The sequence below is a fragment of the Manis javanica genome, chromosome 3 (assembly GCF_040802235.1).
Source record: "Manis javanica isolate MJ-LG chromosome 3, MJ_LKY, whole genome shotgun sequence".
Taxonomy (NCBI): Eukaryota; Metazoa; Chordata; class Mammalia; order Pholidota; family Manidae; genus Manis; species Manis javanica.
Window position 1 is genome coordinate 135,164,866 of NC_133158.1, and position 24,692 is coordinate 135,189,557.

General features: G+C 34.5%; 2 protein-coding genes across 10 annotated transcripts in view; one reads left to right on the forward strand and one right to left on the reverse strand.

The window, feature by feature from the left end:
• The window catches only part of PHC3 (polyhomeotic homolog 3), a 93,719-nt gene extending 77,743 nt beyond the window's left edge, over nucleotides 1–15,976 (forward strand). For 7 of the 8 annotated variants that reach the window (XM_017654616.3, XM_017654618.3, XM_073232100.1 and 4 more), the window contains 3 exons: nucleotides 1,796–1,928; nucleotides 2,020–2,251; nucleotides 7,332–15,976. In XM_017654616.3, coding sequence (XP_017510105.1) covers nucleotides 1,796–1,928; nucleotides 2,020–2,251; nucleotides 7,332–7,486 — 520 coding nt within the window. In that variant the 3' untranslated portion in view covers nucleotides 7,487–15,976. Of the gene's footprint in view, nucleotides 1–1,795; nucleotides 1,929–2,019; nucleotides 2,252–7,331 lie in introns of those variants that run through there. The other variant, XM_073232101.1, reaches the window with a different exon arrangement.
• GPR160 (G protein-coupled receptor 160) overlaps nucleotides 14,380–24,692 on the reverse strand; it is a 30,565-nt gene continuing 20,252 nt past the window's right edge. For both annotated transcript variants that reach the window (XM_037003068.2, XM_073232102.1), the window contains exons 3-4: nucleotides 21,557–21,671; nucleotides 14,380–18,272 (exon numbers count right to left, since the gene is read on the reverse strand). In XM_037003068.2, coding sequence (XP_036858963.1) covers nucleotides 17,184–18,200 — 1,017 coding nt within the window. In that variant the 5' untranslated portion in view covers nucleotides 18,201–18,272; nucleotides 21,557–21,671 and the 3' untranslated portion in view covers nucleotides 14,380–17,183. The remainder of the gene's footprint in view (nucleotides 18,273–21,556; nucleotides 21,672–24,692) is intronic.

The following is a 24,692-nucleotide window of genomic DNA, read 5'->3' on the forward strand; positions in this document are numbered from 1 at the left end:
TACCTTTCAGAATATTTTAAATGTCTTGACTATTTAGAAATATTTGAGGACATTTAACACTACCATCACTGTTCTCTCAGAGATTATTGCTGACTTGTCACATTATTATACCTTTAGGTGAACCTCTTTGGGTAGGAGTCCTAATATATGCAGACAAGAGAGCAAGGAGAGGATAAATTAATCAGGGAAGAACTGCTGCTATTAACATGTCTGCCTAGCTGTCTGTCCTGGAGATATCAATATTTAGGGACTAAATTGAAGTGTAAAGTTAGTCTCTCTTCTCCGATTTTTAGTCCAATGCAGAAAGCAGCTTTGTTAACTGACATGAATGGAAATCAGAAACCTACAGGGCTGAGCCCACAGATGAGAATTGTGAACAGGAGCTTGTTGAATTGTTTTAGGGTAAAATTGAACAGCCATCAGAACACTTTTTTTCTTTTTATATTTTTTGGGGAAAATAGCCTATTCATTTTCATAGTTTTCCTTATTTCCACTTTGTATTATTTTCATAAAACATTGGTGAGGAAAATTTATTTTAGTATCTGTATAGTCCCAGGGCAATTATCAATAGCAAAGTTAATTGGGATCTGCTCTTGTCATTTTCCTGAAAAATTTTCTTGGAGCAAAAGAGTTCTGAAAATAAGAAATTGCAGTGGCAGTTTTATATGTGTAAAGAAAAAAAAAAGAGGAACTGTATGTATTTTTCTTAGGTTTTCTATAGTTTTTCAGAAACTGTTTTTTTTAGATTATTTCTGTTTGCTCTTTGTTCTAGGGAAGGGGTTGGCAAACTTTGCCCAGGCTGTCATTCCTGTAACCTATTTTTGTATGGCCCCTAAGCTAAGGATGGTTTTCAGATTTTCAGGTGGTTAAAAAACTTTTAAGAAGAACTTTATTCCATGAAAAATGAAATTTATGTGAAATTCAGATTTTAGTGTTAATAAATAAAATTTTATTGGCACACAGCCATGCTTATTATTTATTATTGTCTATGGCTGCCTGCGTGTTACAATTGCAGAGTTGCCTAGTTGTGACAGAGACTTGTACGGCCCACAAAGCTTAAAATATTTACAATCTAAAAAAGACTGTGACCCCCTGTTCTAGAGCCTTGGAACTCAATAAATGACATAGGACTCTTTAAAATTGTCATTATGCCTTATAAAGGACTATACTGAAAAGTATTAGTCTATTTTGATAAAATTAATCTTTGAGCCAATTTTTAAATATTATGTATTTTTAAATTTCCTGAACAGTGAAACTGTGAATTCCTTGTTTAACACTGAAATCTCAACTTTACATTTTCACTCTCTGATTTCAGTAATATTTGAAAAACTTTTTACTAGCCATTTGAGATTTCCTCCTCCCTTCTGTATTAACTTCTTTATATTAATCTCTTCAGAAACTATTAGTTGGGAAAATATCAGCTTGAATGAATATCTAAATAGTTAATTCATAGCTTGTTTACTCCTGGAACCTTTCAGTTATTTTGCTGCTATGACACTTGGTTGTCCTCTGTATTTAGCACAAAGTTCCTGCTATCATGCTGTTACTAGGAGAAAATGTCAGTACCTTGTTGTAAGTGTCCAGTATTTTATTGAGAGCTATATTATCATATGTACAAAGGCCATTTTTTGACTATTAACATAAAAAGTCCATTGAAGTTTACAGTTTACTTTCTGAGGTATTACAGTCCTTAAGTATATGGCACTTACTGATTCACAGTTGCACTTTTAAGTCACAATTAAATACTAAAAGAAGTGTTCCATGTATCATTTAATATTTTTCTTGAATTTCTTAGGTACAATGTTAGCTGTTCTAAAAAATTTGCACTTAGTCGTTGGAATCGTAAGCCTGATAATCAAAGTCTTGGGCATCGCGGCCGACGTCCAAGTGGCCCAGATGGGGTAGCAAGAGAACATATCCTTAGGCAGGTCTGTAAAAACCTTCCTTCAATATACAATACCCATTTCAGAAATGCAAGGAAAGTGCAATGCTGTATTTTACTTGTACTACATTTTCCAGCTTCCAATTACTTATCCATCTGCAGAAGAAGACTTGGCTTCTCATGAAGATTCTGTTCCATCTGCTATGACAACACGTCTGCGCAGGCAGAGTGAGCGGGAAAGAGAACGGGAGCTTCGAGATGTGAGAATTAGGAAAATGCCTGAGAACACTGATCTGCTACCAGTTGCACAAACAGAGCCATCTATATGGACAGTTGATGACGTCTGGGCCTTCATCCATTCCTTGCCTGGTATTGTAATTCATCACTTTGGCCTGAAAATTTTTCTTCTGCATTCACAAACAGGAATGATGTTAGATTCATCCACACCTATTGCACAAAAGGGCTAGAGAAGTACTATGTATATGTATTAATTAAATGGCATTTGCTATTGAAATGTGATCTGTTTCCTCTTGCTTATTCCCTTAGCACAACTGGGTATTTTCTCATATCCCCCAAGTCAATAAAAACTGACTAGTCCTGCTTCTGCTGTGATACCTCAACCGGTGAAGATATTAAAGGTGCTCTCTTCTCTTCAGTCTAATTTCTCTCGAGAGGTCAGTAGAGAGATTGAGTCAGACACTTCCTTCTGTTCTTCTATTTTTCTATTCTATTTCCTCCTTATTTCCTAATTTAACCTTTAAAATAAAATAAGAGAGACTGTAGTAACTTTTTTAAAACTATTTTGAAAGCCAATAAAGACCTTTTAGAATATAAAATTTTGGTTTCTTTTTAAAAAATCAAGCCAGTTTTTTTTAAAGGAAACTGTATTCTTTGATTCTTTGCAGTAAGTAGACATCAGGGACACTTCTGAAATTTGATTTTTTAAGCAGACAACAAAAATTCACTTACTTTCATCCCAGTACTGAGGGTAACTTTCTTGTTTTTCTGCTCTCTCATTTTAGTACTCTTTCCATCAACTTAAGTCTTTATGTTCTTTATCTTTATTCTTTAGTGCTCACAATCTTTTGTATCCACTTTCTCCAAGTGGCTTGCTATTAAAGGCAGCTGCAGCTTTGCTCACGATGAGACAAACACTGGTTACATATGTGAAGACAACACATTTTTTTAAATCAGCAAATCTTACTCACTTTAACTTTATGAATATGGAAAGCAAGATTTTTTTAATGTTTGTTCCATTTTGGTTTTACTGTGAATCATACCATTTCTCTTGACATAAACTTTCCAGAAAAATACATCCCCTTTGAAGTTGCCTATAGGCTTATTAAAATTAATCCAGCTATTTTTGCTAATTAATCTCTATGAAGGTAACCATTGTCTCAGAAGCAAATTATAGCTAATGTGCTGTGTGAGTGAAGAAAGTTTTGTTAAGAAGTATTACTACTTTAAAAAAATAGTCATTTTTGCCTTATATATAGAACTCTATGAAATTTTATTAAATTACTTTGTCAATTGCTTGTTTTAGAAATGCTAAATCATTTTTTTTTTCAAACTATGGTCACTTTTAAAGAAAGATGAAATTGTTCAAAGAGGTATACATTTTTCATGGAATGTTTTTAAGCACGCACCTAAGAAAATTGAGGTGTGAGTTAAGTGTGGACAATGTAGGTTTAGAATCTGCTTTAAAACTGATATACTAGAGGATGGTGAGTCTTCACTGGTTGTGGTTTTAATAGTTAATGAAATAAATTTGTTTTTAGACTAGTTCAGATGCCTTGAGAATTAGCCCTCTAATCTATACCAATCCCCAGAGCCGGCCTTTGATTCTGTCAACTTTAGAATTACCTACTTCAGAAGTAGTCTCAGACTTCTGAATGTGGCATGTGAGCTGTTAGTCTGGTTTCTCATTTGGGGGAAAACACTTCTTTCCTTTGGGAAGGAGGGTTGGTTCATATCCTGAGGGAGGTAGTTGGCCAAGTAATTAACAAGTAATAAATATTGCTGATTCTTCTATCACTTCATATGCTTTTTATAGGGCAGATTTTCTAATTGTCCCTAGCATCCATTTGCCATCAGGCTACTCTTAGCTGCTTTATTAGAACAAAGGTTAACTCCTTTGACTATTCTTGCTGCATTTGAGTTTTAAAAAGTTATTACTGCTTATAACTTGAGGTGCTTGTCTGAGTTAAAGACAGTTTCGTTGGCCAGTTGTTAGAGAACATTACCTATTATTAAAACGAGACTGCTTTATAATTAAGAACTGCTTGATATTGTTTAATAATCTGCTTAATGTAACCCTGCTTTTATTTTATTGATTAAATGGGAGTCATTCCAAACTGCTTTGACAAGATAAGTAACAAACATTTTTACTGTGATCAATTACATCTTCTTTCTTAAAGTTTTTCTCTGAATAATGCCTGTATGTTAAGGTGAATTTCATACCAGAAAAGTACCTATATCTTCACTTTTCTGTGCTCTTGTAGCCTTTGTAAACTTCCCTCTGAGCCTCTTTAAGCTCATTCAGGGTTGGTTTGTGTTTTTTTTCCCCTGAGTAGTATACTCTGAAGCTTTTCTCATAGAATGAACAAACGTGTAATTTTTGTCTCATATTTTCTTTCCAATTGAGGATGGGCTTCCTTCTTTTCTCAGGGCACCTATATTTACTCCTAGAGTTTTCTCTTTGTATAATGTCATTTTGTGAACCATCCTTGTGTATTTGAGCTAAGATGCAGTACACCCAGATCTCATCAGTTACAAGAGTGAAAAATTATGTTTTAAATTTTTGTGTACATTGAAAAGTTCTCCATGGGAATAATTCTTATTTTCAACTAACTGCAGTTAACTTATTTAACTCTTCCTTGATACAGTGAACTGTGTTTTGCAAAGATCAGTTTATTTTGTATTTAGTGATCTGTGAATCTGCTATATGTTTGATTTCTCTGTAGGCATATAAAGTAGGAATTATCTAAGGGCTCTCATAATACTAATACTTCATAATAGTATCGGGACTTATTTATTCTGTAGTATTTAGTGGCAGGTGATATCCTTTCTCCAGCCTTACTGAAGTAATTTTTTGGGTGGGGTATTTTTGCTTTGGGTTTAGCTGGAAAAGCAACTGAACACTTAGGAAGTTCATTTGTGACCTGTGACCATGTGCAGAGGTCCATGCCCAACCCAGTAACTGCTTCTGGTGATATAAAGACAGCTGAGCCGACTAGTTGATACAGCTGGGATGTTTTGTATGCATCCCTGGGGCACCAACTGTTTTGCAAAAGTAGATTCTAAAGTCGGAAATTCATTGAACTTTGGCTCAGTATACCTTTAGCATCTAGAATTTTTTTAAAAACTCATTTTTTTCTAAAGAGTTTCTGAAAGTGTATTTGCTTCTGCTTCTTGGTTTTCCTTTTTCTTTTTTAAGTCACTTAATTTTTTCATTTCTATACTTGTGTATAGTATTTGTTATGGTTGGCTTGAGAAAGGTGTGATGTAAAATTCTGAAGATAATGATTTCCTATTCGATCATGCTGTTGCCCAAAGCACATTTTGTTCTTTATTATTTTACTGATACTTCACTGTCCACCTATAAGACAACATTTGAAGAGGGATCTCATAATACAGAGAAACAAGGGCATGCTACTCCTCATGAAGAACTCATTTCTATTCCCAAATGTAGCTCTTACGGTCCTCATTACTTCTCAGTGCTCCTGTTTTCTGAATCTAAGTCCTACCCTATCTTTCTTCTTTTCTTTCCTGTGTTCTTGTAAGTAAGACTGAAGAGAGAAGAACATTAGTTCTTTCATAAAAAGAAGGATGAAGTCACAACTAGATGCAAGATTAGTCAGTTTTGTCTGCCCAGTTTTGAGAGCTACCTCTGGGAAGAGAAAAGGGGCTTTTCTATGGTGAGTAATCCTATTTTAATTACATAGTTTCTTTTATATGGTGAATGGTTAAAACCATAAAACAATTTTTTTGTCTAGTGTACTATTGAAATGACAAGTTTTAAAAGTCTGAGAAATTACTAAAATAGAGAAATTGAAAACCTGGCTGCTATATAGGAAACAGGAAGAGATACAACCAACAGAGAAGATGGGAAAAGAGCCAAGAGGAAAGGCGGCCGCACAGCTGAATGCAGAAGTAAAGTGTTTGTATTACTCTTGCAGACAGCTGCTGTTTTTGTTCAGTTTGTTCCCTCACTCATTCAGTCCTTTTCTTACCCCAAAATGTATGTATTTAGCACCTACAGTTCTTTGTGCCTGGTGCTGAGGTTATAGGAATGACATCATTACCTTATATAAACAAGAGGAGGATGCATTTGCAATAGAAAACATAATCATGCCAGCAAAGTTGTGGTATCCAAAGGTGTAACAGTTTCCATTTTTCATTCTCTCTCTGTGTTTTCCCTTAGAATGCTGATTTGAATAAAAGACGTTAGCTGTTAGTTTTTATTCTTAAATTCATTTTTATAATTTTGCTATCTCATAAGGAAGCTTCCACATTACTGCATTCTTTCCTCTCTTGGTTCCTTAATTCATTATTTTCCCTCCTGGTTTCTTTACCCTTAGTGGGGAAGTTTATTGTGTAACCTAACTATGCAAAATTTGGTAGATAATAAAAACATTTGGAGTTTAAATAGATGCTAGCATTGTTGCTAGCTAAAGCTTCTGGTTTAGACTGAGAGCTAAAATATTGGTTATTTGGCAAGAGATTAGCTGGCAAGATCATAATTTTAATGAGAATTTATGTTTTCTTATCAAAAGTGGAAATGAGTTCGGAGATACTAAGATTTGAAGTTGATATTACAAGTTGAGCAGTAGTACATTTCAGCAGCATTGCAGTAGATCGATACTACAATCTTGATGATTGGTTCTGTCCTTAGTGAACAATGAAAATGTTTTAGATGTGCTTGGCAATTGAAGGTTGTTAATTAGAATAAGGGACAAATGACAATTAAAGCAGTATTCTGGTACTTCAGAAAATATTCCTAAATTGTTTTTTAAATAGCAGAACATATATTTTATTCCTCTATACCTATATATGTGAAGGATATATTATACAAAGATAAGTTCATGAGGTATAATAACTAGTTAATCTGAACTAGTTATATGTGTGGCATGCTTTAAAGTGATACCATCATCCTTTCTGTGAAGGTATGTTATATCTAGACTGGTAATTTGTACATACTTTAATACTATTTTTAGAACAAGAATTCCAAGTAAACTGGTTTGCTTGGATTTTGAATTATTCTTATTTTCAGAATGCCAAGAGACACACTCTTCTTCAGGAGTGAACTCAAGACTACCATATATAAATTTCATCTGTTTCTCAGCCTATATTTCAGATACTCAGACCTGAGAACTTAACACTGACTATTAGGAGTAACATCTAATTGTTGCATATGAATTTGACCTTTCTTCCTCTGTTCAAATTCCAGGCTGCCAAGATATCGCAGATGAGTTCAGAGCACAGGAGATTGATGGACAGGCCCTTCTCTTGCTAAAAGAAGACCATCTTATGAGTGCAATGAATATCAAGCTAGGCCCAGCCCTAAAGATCTGTGCACGCATCAACTCTCTGAAGGAATCTTAACCGTATCATGAGGCTTTCAGATAACAGCAGTTTTTCTCTTAAACTTGTAAGGTAAAGGCTCAAGTTGGCCTCAAATATTGTCACTTATTGTGGTGGATACCCAAGCACACTGACATCGCCACATCAAACGCTGACATTTCTTCTACAGAGTAACAATTCATTATAGATTTTTGTAATTAGCCAACATTGGTGAAATTAATTTTAGAGGTTACATGCAACATTGAAAGCCTTGTTATAGAGGGCCATGATATTTTTCAAAGAAATGTGTTATACTAAATTTTTTTAAAGGTGATGTTTATCATTAATATAAAGGATCCTTTTAAAAGTAATATAATGATTTACATTTTTCCTCATTTAATTTGATTTTCTTACATGCTTTTCTACCCTCTAAGTTTTCTTAGGGTGTCATGAGAGAGATAATTAAGGAGTCCAGCAGCTAGAATAGTATGTGAGGTATCAATGTGCATTTTTTGAAAAACTTGTCTGTAGACAATTGCTCTGTCTATAAAAAGGATTGTCCTCTAGCATGAATAATACTGATCTGAAGTCAGAAGAGTTGGTTTCTATTCCAAACTTGACCAAGAATTTAGTGTGACTGAGAAAGTTAGTTTTTCTCTTAGTTTTTATACATTTTAGAGCAGTGGTTATCAAACGAAAGTCAGATTTGCTCCCCAGGGGACATTTGGCAATATCTAGGGACAGTTTGGCTGTCGTAGCTTGTGGGTGGGGTTGCTGTTGGTGTCTAGTGTGTAGTGGTTAGGGGAGTTGTTAAATTTTCTACAGTGTACAGGACAACCCTCCACAGCGAAGAGTTATCTGGCCCAAAATGTCAGTAGTGCCAAGGCCGAGAAACCCTGATGTAGGAGTGATAAATGTTGCTGTTTTTCACCCAAGGAGATATTTTTAAAAGATGGAACTTAATAAGGGATGCATTATACAATGGACGTATTTAAGATAGTATTAATGTCCTGCTGAAGCATTCTTCCTAGTTTCATTCATACTAGAAAAGGAGGAGAAAATCCATTAAATTGGCCTATAAGGACTAGGTACCAATATTTGACTCTCAGAAAGTACTCATTCATATTATCTTTCATATTTTTCTGCTCCTCTGCACTGATGAAGGCATAATATGATTATACCTTATGAGCCAGTGCACAGCCTTTGCTGGCAAGGCAATAGTTTGTAACAGGTAGATATTTGATCTTTGGATTTTTCTGATGTTGAACATGCTGGGTCTAGCTAGAATGCACATTCCTTTTCCCTTGACTAAACCCTTGCATGCTTCCTGCAAAGGACTTACCAAGTGTTATTTCTTGGATAATCAAACCTAATTTGTATTTGTTTTAGGGGAAAAAACTTCAAAGCAAAACTTTTTACTGAAAAGTTAGTGTTCTGTTAGAATTACGACACTAAAACAAATTTTTGTGGTAGCCCTGAAAGCTTTGTAGTCTTGGGCATCAAAAATTTGTTTTAATCTTCCTTTATCTTATCTTTACCACAATGAAAATGTTTTGGTAACTGAAGGAACATACAGAGAAATTTGCCAGAAGTTCAGTGAATGGGAAGAGTCCATGGGTTTCAGTCATTGTCACTGCTCTTTTCAAAAAGATTGTGTTGAGCTAGTAGAAGACTAAAGATGTCATTAAAGACATTACAGATATTTATCTTTCAGCTTTGTGTACATTAGAAAATGTTGATTATTTTTATACAGAAATACAGCGGGTAATTTTTTTAATCTTTAGATGCTTCTTGTTTGAATGTATGCTTTGTGGGATTCTTTTGTGTAGTAATGTTTTTAAAAAAGATGTTTACTAATAGTTATGTGTAGGATTAGAATGTGTAATACAGTGTAAGGCTCATGTTCCAGACCTACAATAGCTTGTAGTCAATGTTACATATTTCTTTATTTCACATTTTTAATTATTGAATTAAAGTTTCAAGGAAAGGTAGGTACTCTGTAGTCAATTTTTGTTTATTAGTACAGCTAATCATTGTGACAGAGTTATCATATGCTTGACTTTCCCCCTCATTTTCAATTTCAGAACACAGTAGAGGCTACACATCAGTAAGAAATGGTCCAACATATGGGGGGTAGGGACACAAAGAAAAATCTCCTTTGGAATTCAAACTTTATCATAGATAATCCACGAACAGTTGATTATTTGGGGATATGTCTTCTCTCCCCAACAATAATGATTACCTCCCATAACCCCGTAAAGTCTTAACTTTGACTGTGCTACAGGTTTGCCTTTTGTTTACTCCCTGTTCTAATATCAGTCATTATGTACTTAACTGAAAGCCCATGCCTGGTACAGCATTAAGCATCCAAGAAAAGGGGTTTCTATTTGAAGGTACCTTATATAATCTTCATTCTTAAAATTATGTTAAGAATTCTTTAGTCTGCACCTTCTTTTTTTCAAGTGAGTTGTTTTGTTTAGAAATGCCTCATTTGCTTTCAACTGGTAGTTTTTCCCATTGATGGAGCTGTTTCTTTCTAGAAGATTTAAGTGTCTTAATTTCAAAGCCTCAGTTATATATAATGGATACAGATAACACTGGGTGTTCACCTCTCCTGTGCACAGTTTTAGTATGATATAGTTGAGGAAAGTGCTATTATTTTCATTTTCCTTCCTGTTACTAATTATTTCAGCCTTTTGATTGTGGAGAGGGAATGACAAGCATAAAGGGTACGCAGGAAATTCTGACTTTGCTACCTAGGTTTGCATTTTCTGACTTTTTTAAACTGATGCACTCTTTTCCCACTGAGGGAAAAAAAACCTTACAAGCTTGAAATTTTATTTGCTTTAAGCCATGTGTTCCTAAGAAAATAAACAAACTGAGAGCTGGTTTGTAAAATTATTTTTTACATGATGTGGATTTGCATCAAGCCTTGTGTAGACAAGTGTCTGACACAGCTATGCAGCTTTGATATAAGCAGTATGAGACAGAGTGCTGTCCTAAAACTTGTCACTTTTAAGTGACATATAACTATTTCCATGATGGTACTTTTGATTTGCAGTGGCATCCTCTAAACAGACTTTTTTAAAGTCCTCGTTTAAGGGCTGATACCTAGGAGTAACGAAGGCAGAATGGAAGGAAAGAAACATTAGTGGAGCTTGAGAATGAGAGAGATGCAGATAAGAGACCTGCCATTTTGTTAGTCTATCCCATTTCAACACTGAACAGATTTCTGCACTTTTGAAGTTAATATTCATATTTTATCTACCTAGTTTTAAATAAATTTTTAGGTGGCTCACTGCCTATTTTTATTTCCTGGTGTGTTGAAGCACTTAAAACTGTATGAAGTAAGTATTGTTGTGCCCATGCCTTTGACTGATTTTTGACATAGCCAATCCTCATATACCAGTGTCAAATGAGAGACATTTATTAAAATACCAGTCTTAGACTGAAATCTGTCATAGTGCCCCATATCACTGACTTGTTCAATTAAATGTTACAAAATTCCATTATTTGAATTTGCAGGGTTTTGGTATCACCATGGCACAAGTATGGAAGGAAGGCATATATAGATTGTACAGTCCTAGGTTATGTTTACATGTGTGTCAACAGTTTTGGACAGAATAAACTTGTTATAGATGTATGTGAATGATGCTGTCCTCACAGCCATATCAAGTGTATGAAATCCCTGGCTGGACACACTGTTAAACATTTTAAAGATGTATTTCCCACCAGAACAACGTGGTTATATTTTGTGGTTTGAAGATCCTCCCCCTAGTGACTGGCAAGAACACATGCTGCCCATGGGCAGCTGGCATTGAGCATTACCTAGTAACCGGTTTTGCTCACCCTTACTTGCCCTCAGCCGCCTCCAGCCCGAAGAAAACTGCTTGAAAACTTTCTTCTTAGACCTTTGCTGAAAATCCTTGGAAAGGATTTTGTAGTGGGTTTAATTTCAGGGAGGGACCTGGGGCAGGACTTTCTAATACCTAACAGTCATGTTTCAGTGAAAGCTTTGAGCAGTGAAAACTGGTTCACTTAGGCACAATATTTGTTCATTGTGTTTCTTTTGCACCACATATGTAACTAGCTGGGCCACGCAGAAGGTTTTCTGGTGGGGAGGATAGGGAAGTGGAGGAGGAGACAAATAGGAGAAAAAGCATTCCAGACCTAAGAGAATAATGCAGTTAACTGAGTGTAGTATAGATACAGCTTTCAATAGTTCAAAATAATAAGTAGTAATGGTTGGATCCCAGTTATAGCAGTAAGATTTACATGTATGTAATCACACTCATTGTTTCATTCTTTATTAAGTCCTTAGGAGCGTATTAATAGTCCTAATAATACTTATAGTGAATTTTGACTTCTGAAAGCAGTGACAACTATCATAGTTGGGGAATGTCAAAAACTCAAAGGTTAATTGTTATAATAGCGTTTTCAGAATTAGGGAATCCATTTGAGGTATCATAGTTGAATCAACCTTATAGATTGTTACAAAGAAAGGCATTTTGGTAAGTTGTGTTTCAGTCTAGGAATTGGATGACTAAGAGCTACAGGTTTCTCTTTATTAGTGTAGATTTCAGTAAACACAAGCCTACCTCTGTTTCTTTGATGCACAGTAGTGTGTGGATCATGAAATGAACTGTTTAATCCACATTCATCAATATTGATATTTTAGTCTGGAGCATTTGATTTCATCTGAAAGAGTGTGATTCAACTTAGATAAGCACAAGTACAGTATTAGGAAAACTAAATATGCAATCTTACTAAAGTTTAATTTCAATTTAAGAGCTTATACATCTTTTAAAAAATTCTTTGGGAAAAGATTCCTGTATTGTTAGAAGTTCGTTAATGTGTCATTATATAGTTTCCTTCATAGCAGCAATTCACGCCATTTCTTCCGTAAAAAATGTTGAAAATTGTATTACCTTCTTTGGAAAAGCTTCTTAAATTTTTAGAAATTTAAAAGTTTTACCTATTTTTTTAGAGCTTATTTACTTTCTATTTTTAAATAATACTGTGAGAAAGGCTTTTTTGAAAGTTGTAAAGCACTAATAGAATTTTTATCATCTTACTCCAGAGGAAAACATTTGGCTTTTTCTGAACTTTCATGTGAGTACACATACATGAAAAGGGAGTGCCCTCTTTCCTTTTCAGATGTGAAGCCCAGTTTCTCTGATGAAAACCCTTCTGTTCTACTCTACACATGAACACACACCTCTTAAGTGCCATGCTTATGGAACCTTTTAGGAACTGTTTTCCACTACTGTTTCATTTTTTCCCCCTTTATAACTTGTGAACATTTGTTACAGTGACAGTTTTAATCTCAGATGTTGGAGAAGAGGTACATTAGAAAATAGGTTTTTTTGTACTGCCTTTGAAAAGTACAATTGCTCAGTGATATTGGTGGCATCAGTAGGAATCCATAGGAAGAAAACTTGTGCAAAGGTTTTAAAATGTATTTAAGAGGAATAAACAGTGAATTTTAATTTGGGAAGAAGAAATTAGTATAAATTTTTAACTGTTATGCTAACATGGCATAGTTTTAAATATAAGATTAATGAGTAAGTTCTTTTAGATCACCTATTTAAACTGACTTCAGTTATCTTCTTAAAGACTGGTAGTAGTCATCATTTACTGGCTTAAAAAGTTATACTTTAGGGAATTCTGTCAGTATTAAATCCATGTTTTGTGGAGCTTTAATTGATGGAGGTGAAGAAGTTGGTGTTTATTAGAGAGTGGGGCTGGTAGTGAAATAACCCATTTTAGAAAGAAGGATCTTTACTCTTGCCTCAAGCAAATCAGAAATGTCCACCGCTTAAAATTTTTGTTTAGAATACTGTGTTAAAAGTCGCAATTCTTTTAGTTTTAGGAATACAAAATCTACTTCAGTAGTAAATAATAGATGAATGTAATCATTAAATACGATGAATGAAGATAAAACATGGTCCAGAAGACTGGGTTTTTACTTCCTGTTGGTGAATTAGCTGTGTTTGACACCTCAGGCAGTTATTTAGCTTTTAAGAAACTGTTTCCTCTTCTGAAAATACAGTGTGAAACCCTATATAAAAATGTTTTGATTTGGGTTTAAATCATTTTTAAGATAACTCCCAGCTCTAATACTATGATTCTAGAGTACTGATGTACTTTAAAAGTTGCTCCTACTTAATTCTCTTTTCCTGTTTAATGGTTCATTTCACACAACTTTCGCTAAGAGATAATTATTAAGCATCAATTTCCTGGGTCACCTAGAATCTTTTTTAAGGATTAAGGTAGAAAATACAGACAAGCAAATGAGGACATTTTTCTAAATGCTTCTTGCTAATTAACCACTGGACATATGACACATACAAACATTGTCATTCGTATATTTAGTCCATTCATTTAGCAAGCCATTTGAACACTTACTGTGTGTGTGTGTGTGTGTGTGTGTGTGTGTGTGTGTGTGTGTGTGTGTGGTATATACATGACTTAAGGAACTAATAAGTAATCAAAATCTTCCTAAACAAAAATTTGATTGTAGCTTAAACAAACATGGACGTAATTATTGTTGTACTGAATGTAACCTGGGAGTGAGTGGGAATTTTTGAAGCACTGGGTAAAGAATTAGACTAGATGGTATCTAAGGGGTTTGAATGAATCACATCACAATTCCTAAAACGCACTTCACATACTAAACATCAGCCATACATCTGATTAGGTTAAAAAATAAGGGTGCCTAACATTAAGGATTTACATTTTGAGACTGTTGTGACAGCCCATATTTCTCAGAATTATTTTGACACTGAATCTATTCCAGAGGTGTGCTAATCAGGGTATGTGACAGAACAATAGAGAAAAGTTGGTGCTGACTTAACTGTTTTTTAAGTACCAAAGCTCTACATCCAGTACTGACAGTGAAGTAACTTTCTGAAACTGAAAAATCTCAAAGGAGATCCACTGAACAGGTTTATTTTGTTTTGTTTTTAAAGCAAGAAAGATTACACAGATTTTCTTATTACAGTATCTATTTTAGAAAGCACACAAAAATTAATTACATAGTAAAAGAGTTTCCTTTAAAATGCAGAAAAACAGTTCCATGCTTGAATTGACAAGTATTTGGAGAGTAAACATTGAATGGGGTTTATTAATTGGGTAAGAAGTTTCCTTATCAACTGGGTATTCTATGCATTACACTGTAATCTTTCCTACTGACCCAGCTTTACATAACATCACTTGATACTGATATTCTCCATCAAGATACAAAATAATAGTCACACCCTTTTAAAGCAGGAAAATGTCCAAGTCCATGTTATATTAGAATCTACACCAGACTTTGAAAATAGGAACACTGGCATCCAAGTAATCAGAAGTCAAGGTTTTTAAAAATTTTCTATGGTACTGGTTAATTTGTTTAACTTTTAAAATGTTTAAATTTTCCTAGTTTTTCAAATATTTTATGCTGTTAAAATATCTATTACATATTTTCTGTGTAAGTATTCTTATATTTTAGAAAGCTAATGGAGTGTGCAAAGATGGTATAATTTTGGGTGTTTAATTAACTAGATTGCCAATCACCTCATTCAAAAGCTTGGTCTTTTTTTTTTTTCAGTAGAACAAAAAACTCAAAAACTATCCTCATATTAAGGAGTGAGCCTGTGGAGAAGGTTGGAGTTGTAGACAGCAGCATGTAAGATGGATACTGACAACAGAGGCAGGCATTTCAAACCTCTTAGTGCTTTCTGTCTTCTTGGTTAAAAATGTTTTGTTGTTGATTTAACAAAAGCAAACTGTTATAGTAAACTTTAAAAATTTTTGATGCTTCAATCACATAACGGATTTTTAAAATTCTTTTTGGTTCCTCCAATTGTTCTAAAATAAGACTTTCATATTATTAAAACCTCAAAAGCTGTCCACCCAGGATGAACAAAACATCACCAAGGGGAGAGAGAACATTTTTTTTATCTTTACGAAAAACAAATGTTAAGAGTATATATAGATGTATTCTTTACATTGGATATTGTATTAGAGTCCTCCTTACAGGAAATGAAATAGTTTTAGCACTATTAGCATAAGTGTTCCTAGATTGGTGTCTATAGCTACAGTTTTAAAATGTATGACCTAAAATAAAGTTAATTTTGCATTAGAAGAGCACACCATGATCTATGTAAAAAGATTGTCCATTTGGTGTATTTTTTTAAAAGGAGAAAGCACTTTCATATTAACAAGTAGCATGTGTATGAATTTTAGATTTTCATATTTGTTGTGTCTGTATTCAGTGAAGTAAAATTGAGCATTCATATGTTTGTTGATGGCAACATTAACTGTTAAATTAAAGCACCTTATACTCTGCTGCTTAAACTTGCTTGTAATTGCACCTTTGTTACCTGCACATTTTCACATAGAATATTGTTGTAATATTGCTTTGTGTGGGTCTGGATGGAAGGTTAGTGGGCCTACAGGATCATTTATTTATATTTGTTTATATTACAATAATATATTGTAGACCAGTTGTAAGTTCATTTCTTTATAAATAAAAGCCTCTTCCATTTGGCTGGTCTATTGAATAATTTCTTTTTTTCTTTAAGCTTATGAGGCAGGGGAATACTCATAAGTAAACAAAAAGCTTAACAGGGTTTGAAATAGTTATACTTATAAATTTGCCTGATTTAAAATACACAGAGTATAAATCTTTGCTACTTTTTACTAAGTATATTTTAAAATATCTCAGTCCCATGCTATGGCCAATTAGCAATAAACACATTCAGGGGAAAAGTCACACAGAAGTGTAGAAGGGCCAAGTTTAGAAACTGACAGATTAGGCAGTTAATTAGAATATTCTCATACTCTAATTAACCAAATGACATCAGATTATTCTGCCTTTTTAGATTGCTTTTCTTTAGTAGTTCTCAACACGGGGCAGTTGTGCCTAGCAGGGGCAGTTCGGCAATGTATGGAGACATTTTGATTGTTGTGACTGAGAAAGAGAAGTGCTACTGGAATCCAGTGGCTAGAGGGCAGGGATGCTGCCAAACATCCTACAATATGCAGGACAGCCTTACCCAACAACAAAGAAATATCCAACCCAAAGTGTCAACAGTGCTGAGGATAAGAAACCCCACCTTACAGTGTGATACATTTCCCATGTGATTATGATCTGACATGTAAGTATATGACATGTAAGTTATAACTGAAAATGAATCTGGTATGTCATGGAAGAGATCTTAGTCACTACCCCCAATTCCATAAGTAAGCAACCAAAAGTTTTATTCCAGGAATATGTGCATTAAAAATATTTTAAAAAATTGGCTAACTTTAAATTGAGCTAATCTTCTCCTTACATCGAAGAATATTTATACCAAATCATTCTAAGAAAATGATCCTGATTTTCTTGCTCTGAATTTAATAAAAATGTTTAAGTTCCTATCATAAGTTGGCAGCAAATTTCAGACATACCTAACAGTTTGCACACAGTTTTTAGGGTATGCAACACAAACATCAGTAAGCAAATGTTAAACTCAGTTCACTTCTGTATTAATATATGTAACATACATTTTTCCTGAACAGGTATAAACATTTTTCTTGGAATTATTTTGTTTTAAAAAAACAAACAAACCCAATAGCATAGTCCCAAAAGACACATTCTGAAAAGATAGGAAAGTTGAGGGAAAGCTTCAGTTCATTCTTTCTATGTTCTGACTAATCATTATAAAATGGTTTTTACTGTAGATGTAAGTTCTAATTTTAATGTGACATCATATTAACAAATTATTATTGATAAAGGCTTTTCAATTCGCTCAATATTAGGAATTGTAAATGGAATGACGCAGCATTTCCAGTTGACAAATGGATCCACAGGTAATGCAGTCTCTCTTAAGTCAAGCTTTTGACAATTAAACCAATACATTGTGGCAACGAGAAAACTATTGACAAAGTACAACCATGGAATGTTCAACTCAATATATGCTGGAATCTGTACTTTAAGTAAGAGGATAATTACTTGAAGTAGTACAAATGGTGACCAGGTACTGAGAAAACAGATAATGAACTTGGGCAAGAGTGTTTTTTTAGAGCTAATAGTATAACTAGAGTGAGATGAAAAGGGAAAATACAGGATAGTCTCATTCATGTAGGAAGCTATCCTAACAGCCTGTACCAAGGCAATAACTTCTGACCAAGAGGATATAAAAGCCATAAATAAAACCATCACCATGGAAAATGACAGCCAGTAACTCTGAATGCTAACGTAGAAAGGACATTGATAAGAAGAAACTTCTTGTGCCTTCAGGCTTTGGTAGATAGCTGGATCTCCTAAAACATAAGTAAGGACTGAAATCCAAATTAAAATTACTGTAAAGAAATAAAATAATTTTTGACACTTCCATGGAAGCTTGGTGGTTTTTGAGAAATTCAGGCAATAATCTATACAAGCTATCAGGAAAACAGGATAATGCAAAAAGCCGTAAGTAAAAGAAATAATTTGAGTAAATAGACAGATATGGTATTTGGTAAACCTAATGCCTAAAAGTACAAAATCCCTGAAATAGGATATAATGGAAATGTTTACCAAAAGTAAAAGATCAATGAATGCTAGTGAAATGCAAAAATATTCCAAAAAATTTTGATAGTTGCTTTTTCTTCTCATTCCTAGTGTGAGGATATTTAATAATATTTTCCCAAGTATAATCAAGAATAATAGACAGTTACCATCTAGGGGCTGGTTTGTTTGATGTAACTGGTACTGAAAAGAGCAGTTCTCTGAAGAAAGAGCAGTCATAGTTTTAGTTAAATTTCAGAAGGTCTGCTGAAATACATATGATAAAACACTGCTTCACTTCACTTTCCATCCCTGCAAAGAAAAGTGACAAAACCTTGATGTTACCTTGAATGCTCTATTTTAAAACTTAAAAGCAGCACCTCTATTCTCAAAAAGCGAATTTAATCCATTTTTCCAAATAATTAAATACATAAATAGGAATTTACATATTTCATTATAGTTAAAGAATACTGAATTTGGTCAAGAATTAATATGTATAACTTTGGTTATTTTTTGAGACTCAGATGGTCCAGAACTCTCAGATCTCTAACCAAAATGTTATATGAAAATTAACAAAACTTATACACAAGTACAGGTTTTAATAACTTACGAAATGAGGTAGAAAATACTTTAGTAGAGCCAAAGCACAGGTTTAAATTAGTAATGCTATTAGTTTTACCAAGTTAAGTAATTTATTACTAATTATATTTAGTAATATAATTTAGTAACTAAATAATAAAAATTTACTAATAATACTGTTTTACTAATTTAGTAATGCTATTACTGATAGTAATCCTCAGAATAGTCACTGATAGCTATTAACCCAGGTCCACTCTGACTCTAGGTCCACTCCCACCCTTTTTTTTTTGTCTTTTTGTCAGTGAAATTAGGAAGTAATGCTTATGGGCTCCTTTTAATATAGCAATTTTCAAAGCTTTCTAGCTGTAGGCTTATCATTCAGATTAAACCACCAAGGCTCAAAAATATAAAACATGGTTCAGCTGAAAATAATGGGGACCATTTGGTACACTCATAAAGGAAAGACATAAAAATTTCTCTGGAACATTGACATTTCAGGTATGACACCTGGAAAAGATGAGAATGCATAGCTGGTAACATTAAGAAGTGTTAGTAAAGGTAAAGGCATAGAAGTTGAGGTTTGAATGATAAATGCATTTGCAGGTAGGAAAATGATGATGGAAAGGTCAGAAGAAGAAATAACAGGATAGTAGGAAAGGAAGGAAATTCAAGAAATTTACCCTTAAAAAAAAATCAGCCAATCCAAAATTGTTTCTGCAAGACTTCAACCAGTGTTTATCAACAGCAAAACAAAATCCAAACAACAAGCCCCCTCACAAATGTCCACAAGTAGTGATAGGTTAAAAATGATACATGGTACATCCACATGACATACTATTCTGCAGCCATTAAAAATGTTACTCGGGATAAGAGAGAGACTTAGTTTTCACTCTACCTTTTCTACTTGTTAAAACTTAGGCCTTCAACGAATTTTTACATTTAAAAAAATACAAATTTCCACACTACATTTAGTCAAGTGAATTCCAAGTTACAAAATTATGCAACATGTCTTCTAATTTTCAAGACACTATCCATGTACAGAAAGACTAAAAAGTTATTAATATGGTAGTATTATACTTACAGGTTTTTCTAATTTCTCAAACTTTTAGCATTTGTAAGTGAAAAGGGTGACTGCCTAAGAGTGGATAACTGATTAAATAATTTCAAGGGAGTAATGAGGATATTGTCTGAGGGTAAAAAATAAAAATCAGTGTGGGAGGGGGTATCAGTTCTGTTGACAGGTTGAACCCTAAGTTGACAAGAGAGTCCAACTCTTCTCAACTAGGCCATGACTTTTGAGCTTCTGTGTTCATCTTCCCATTGTCCAGTTTTAGCAAGAATCCTGCTCAGTCACGTTAGCCGGTATTTCTCCATCCTCAATACCTGGTCAGGTTTCCTTATCCCCCACCATCACCGGGTGATAACCTATCACCCTGGCCTGTCTTGGGTAAGAATCCTGTTAGCCAGGATTCTTCATGAAATCCACCCTTCTCCATGGCTATATATTCCTGCTTTTCCTTGTTGTATTTGGAGTTGAGCCCAGGATCTCCCCTATAACAGAACCCCACTGCACTGGCCCCTACACATAGTACAATGGTCCTGAATAAAGCCTGCCTTACCATTCCTTAACAAAAGTCATGAATTTTTTCTTTAACATATTCTTATGGCCACAAATCTACCACGTCAGAAGCTCACTTACTAAGGTACACAATGTATGTATGTGAAGACAATTATAAAAAAAGCATTCAATACCTATTTTCATAACTCTAGATAAAGAAAAACTAATGAAACAAATTATTTTGTTTGCTCAATTTTTTTCTGTACTAAAATATACTATATAGTTTGACTTCCCCCTCTCCTGAAAAAGTTTCATTCCAGACTTTGATACACAATCATGGCTACCACCTTGACAAACCTTATAAATGGTATTATAAATGGTGTTGCTTAAATAAGGAAGCCTGGATGGAATAAGACTGAAATCCTCCTTGCGACAAGAAAAAACAGGCTGTCAGGTTGTTTTTTAGATAGCAAATGTTGGTTTAGAATGGGTGTGAGAAAGGGAAATAGTGTGGTTTCATATTTAGAAGGACCTGTTTTTTTTTTAGAAAAAGTATCTTTAGGATAAAAGAAAAAAATTATTTGTATAAAATGGTTTTATCCTCTGTAATGCCTATCCAAAATTAAATAAGTTAAGCTAAAGAATCCATGATTCAGTAACCTCAAAGGAAGTGTCCCAAGTTTCCATTTCATCACTGACTCTCAGAGCCAGGCCAGTTGGAAGGCCAAAGAAGCAGGCTAGTCCCTGGAAGAGGGAAGTAACCCTGAGTTTCACTTAGAAGCTAAGGAAGGGCAGCTACCACCACCAATAAAGCCCTGACCAAGAAACCTCTTTAAAAGGATTGGAGAAAGAAGTCTGAAATGGAAAATGTGAGAGAATCACAGAGCTGGAAGAAACCAGGGGTGGGGGGTGGGGTGGAAGATCTAGGGAAGATATTATATACACCTTGAGGGAATGAAAAGCAATCAAAAGGAAGTATATCAGAAAATCTGGTTTTGGTTTTTTTCCTGACGACCATGATCATGGAAAACCAAAACTTTCTTAGATGACACCAATTTTATACCCTACTTCTTCCATAAACCACTAAACTATTCAAAATTCTAATATTTTGTTCTTTAAGCAAATTTCCAAGACAGGACAAAAAGTTCTTGATAGGCTATTTGTCCCAAATTTTCCCTTGAAAAATGTTCAGATAAACTATAGAGATTCAGAGATTTATAAAATATGTTTCTTTTCCTGAATGATTGTTTTTTAAACTACTTAGGAATCAACTTGTATGCTTCATATACAACTAAAGAAGTTAATGTGGAAGTCCTTTTCAAGGTATCTTTGGGCTTGCTTGGTGATCTGACCAGTTTACTAGCAGGGTCTGAGGGAAACAAACCATGAATTCTTTTCACCGACCCAGTCTCTGCTTTTCTATTTAAAACCCAATTAATTCTTAATATACCATACTTAACTCTGCTTTCAAATCCCACGGTCCTTCTTGGCTGACGATCTTCCTATTTTATTTCAGTTTTACTGTCTTACTTACTTTTGGTTCCTGGCATACCAAAATGCCATGTGAATAAAATCTGTGTGAAAGAAAACAAAAATGACCATAATTAATAACAATCTTAATAACTGGAGTTCACTGCAACTGGCTCCAGATCTCTGCTTAGAAAATTTATAACTTTCTGTGTGATTAGAGCCAGTTATCTAGCCTCTTTTATTTTTTCCAGTGAAAAGAAGAAAGGAGATACTTAGACTGTAAGTCCGCCAAAGACCCTGGGAGATAGGTGCATGTAATATGCCACTTGTTTTAAGAGGTCTTGCTTACATTGCAGTTTTCACCCATAGGCATCAGAGTCTAAACCAGCAGTTCTCAAATTATTTGCTTTCAGAACTTTTTGACAACTTGTTGCATGTTAACATAAGTAACATTTTTTGAAATGAGAAATTACTATATTTTCCTGCACAGAAAAATGTAGTGGGTAGAGTGGCACTGTTTCACATTTCACAAATTGCTTTGGTGTCTGGCTCAATACAGATAGTCGAATTCTCATCTATATCTAATCATTGTGACATTACACATCATGTAGCTTTTGGAAAGTCTTCTGTATCTTCATAAGTTTGAGAATAAAGAAAGGTTAACAATCAAATAGTTGTGTTATGCAGTCACAGAAAAGTTTGATAAAACTATCTGCATTAACAAGGATGGGAAGGGAAGCACAATTACCCTTGGTCTATTTTATTGTAAATGGATCAGCACTGTAACTGGATTTGCTGATCCTGAATGGAGAAAACTACTTGAGCCTCGCCCAGTAGTTTATATATATAACTTTATATCTAATCCTTAAAACAATCATGGGGATATATATTATTTTTCTTCCTCATGAAGAAACAGGCTTGGGATTCATGAGCACATTTCCTGAGGCGGCATGACTGGTAAGTGTTGAAGCCAAAGTTCCACCTCTGGGCTGATTTCCAAGCTCAGGGTTCTTCAGTAAGCCACAGTTATGGCTGAACTCAAAACTGGAAATGTAGAAAGGAACCCACCCAGTTCATGTGAAAAAGCTTTCCAAAAAGCTAACACTCTAATGAGAGTGACTATGTTGATTCCTGGCACCCAAAGGACTGTAACTATTTGGATAATGTAATCTTATTTCTCCAAAAGGTAAGTATAAATAAACTTCAAAATGTGGTCCTTGCTTGATGATGTCAAAATTCAGTGAAAAAAAAAGTGTCATTCAACTCTGACAACTTTTAAAAAAAACAAATGTTTGGTTTTTCATTCATTTACATAGTATAATCAGATTCAATATAGAAGACTAAGAAAATATAGAAAGCACAATTTTTTTGTTTTTTGTTTTTTTGTTTCTTTTTTAGGAGAGCAAGGTGTACAGGCTTTTATTTAGAAATAAAGTGAGAGGACAGAGCTCCTGGCTCACGCCAGGAGGGGACAAGAGAGCCTGGGGTAGTGCATTGTCTAGGGGATTTATAGGCAGTTGAGGATTTTGGGGAATTGAGGGCTTAGGGTGTGGACTTGTACCACCTGCCTGCCCTCAAGAAGGGCTGGGCAGTGAAGTCACAGGTTGTGCTGATACCTTTGCAGAACACTCAAACATTCCAGGCCAAGTTGCTCCTGGCCTTCTGACCTTTAACTGATCTCACTGAAGATGTCTATATTCCTAGTCTGGTATCTTTACCCTAGAGAATTAGTGCGACCTTGACTTGAAAGCACAGTTTTTTATTTAACTTGTTTTTAAAAATAGGTAATATAACTTGCATGGTATAAAATTCAAGTTACAGAAGTATATGCACTGAAAATTACCCATCCTACCACCCTTTCAGCACCTCTCACTTCCCACTCATCACTATCCAGCCCAGTTTCCCTCCCTAGATAAAACCACTATTACCAGTTGTGTATCTTTCAGAGGTATTCTAAACCTAAGTTTTAAAAAGAAACTTGAATTTTCCATGTTGTTAAGGCAAATAGGAATGGATTCTTTATTTGTCCCTTTCTGGGTCTCATTTATATACTAAAAAAATCAAGTAAGAGTTTCAAATGTAGAACACAAGACCCGACTCAATGATCAGTCCGATCACAATAGGAATTTCCACCAAACCTAACGTACGGTTGGCCATGAGGAAGGTCAGTGAAGCCAGGCAGGAAGATAGGGAGGGATTATCTCGGAGTAGGAAGATAGGTGACTCCTACATTTTTCCTGGGGTATGGAGTCTAGAGCTCATCCATATTGCTGCTTCTCTGCTTCTAAGCCCATGGGAAGATTTTAGATCCTTGACTCTTCCAGGTAGGTGGCCCATGTAGCTATTTCTGGCCAACAAGCTATCAGGTAAACATATTTAATGGCCAATGAGAGCACCTTCAGGTTCTCTTTTTGGCTACAAAGAATAAAGAAGCCATGTGTTCCAGCTGGTACAGCTCAAGATGGTGGAGCCTTTGTCAACCTGGGTCATTCAGTGACTGTGTGAAGCAAAGCCCCTGATTCACAAATGTATAGTATGTGCAAGAAATAAAAGTTTTATTAAGTTTTATTATGGCCGATCCTGACTAATGCAATTCCTTATGATTCTCTGTACCCTTTGCAATTTTTTAACAGCATGTATTATTTCTCAGACTAAAACTAAAAAAGCTATAGTAGAAAGGCAACAATGCAAATGTCAGGAAATTGGTAAAATTGAATTTCAAATTTAATTTCCAGTATTTTAATTGCTTTTGCATTGTTTTGTTCTCATTTTCTATATTTCCTATATTGGAAAAGAAGGTGACCTAAATTTCCATCTTAAGAAAAAGAAGGGTGAACTACCCCCAAAGTAAGCCAAAGGATGGATATATGAAAGAGCAGAAAACAATGAAACTTAAAAAAAAAAACTAATGATTGAAGTTGGTTCTTTGAAATTCAACAAGCAAACAGTAAAATCGATAAACCTCTAGCCAAAGAGCTTACCAAAATTAGGAAACACAGCATCTCACTACAGCTCCTACAAACATTAAAACAGATAAGAAGGGACTATTACGAATAACTTTAATAAATGAGACAGCTGTGGTGAAATAGACAAATTTCTGGAAAGACACTACCAAAACTCATTCA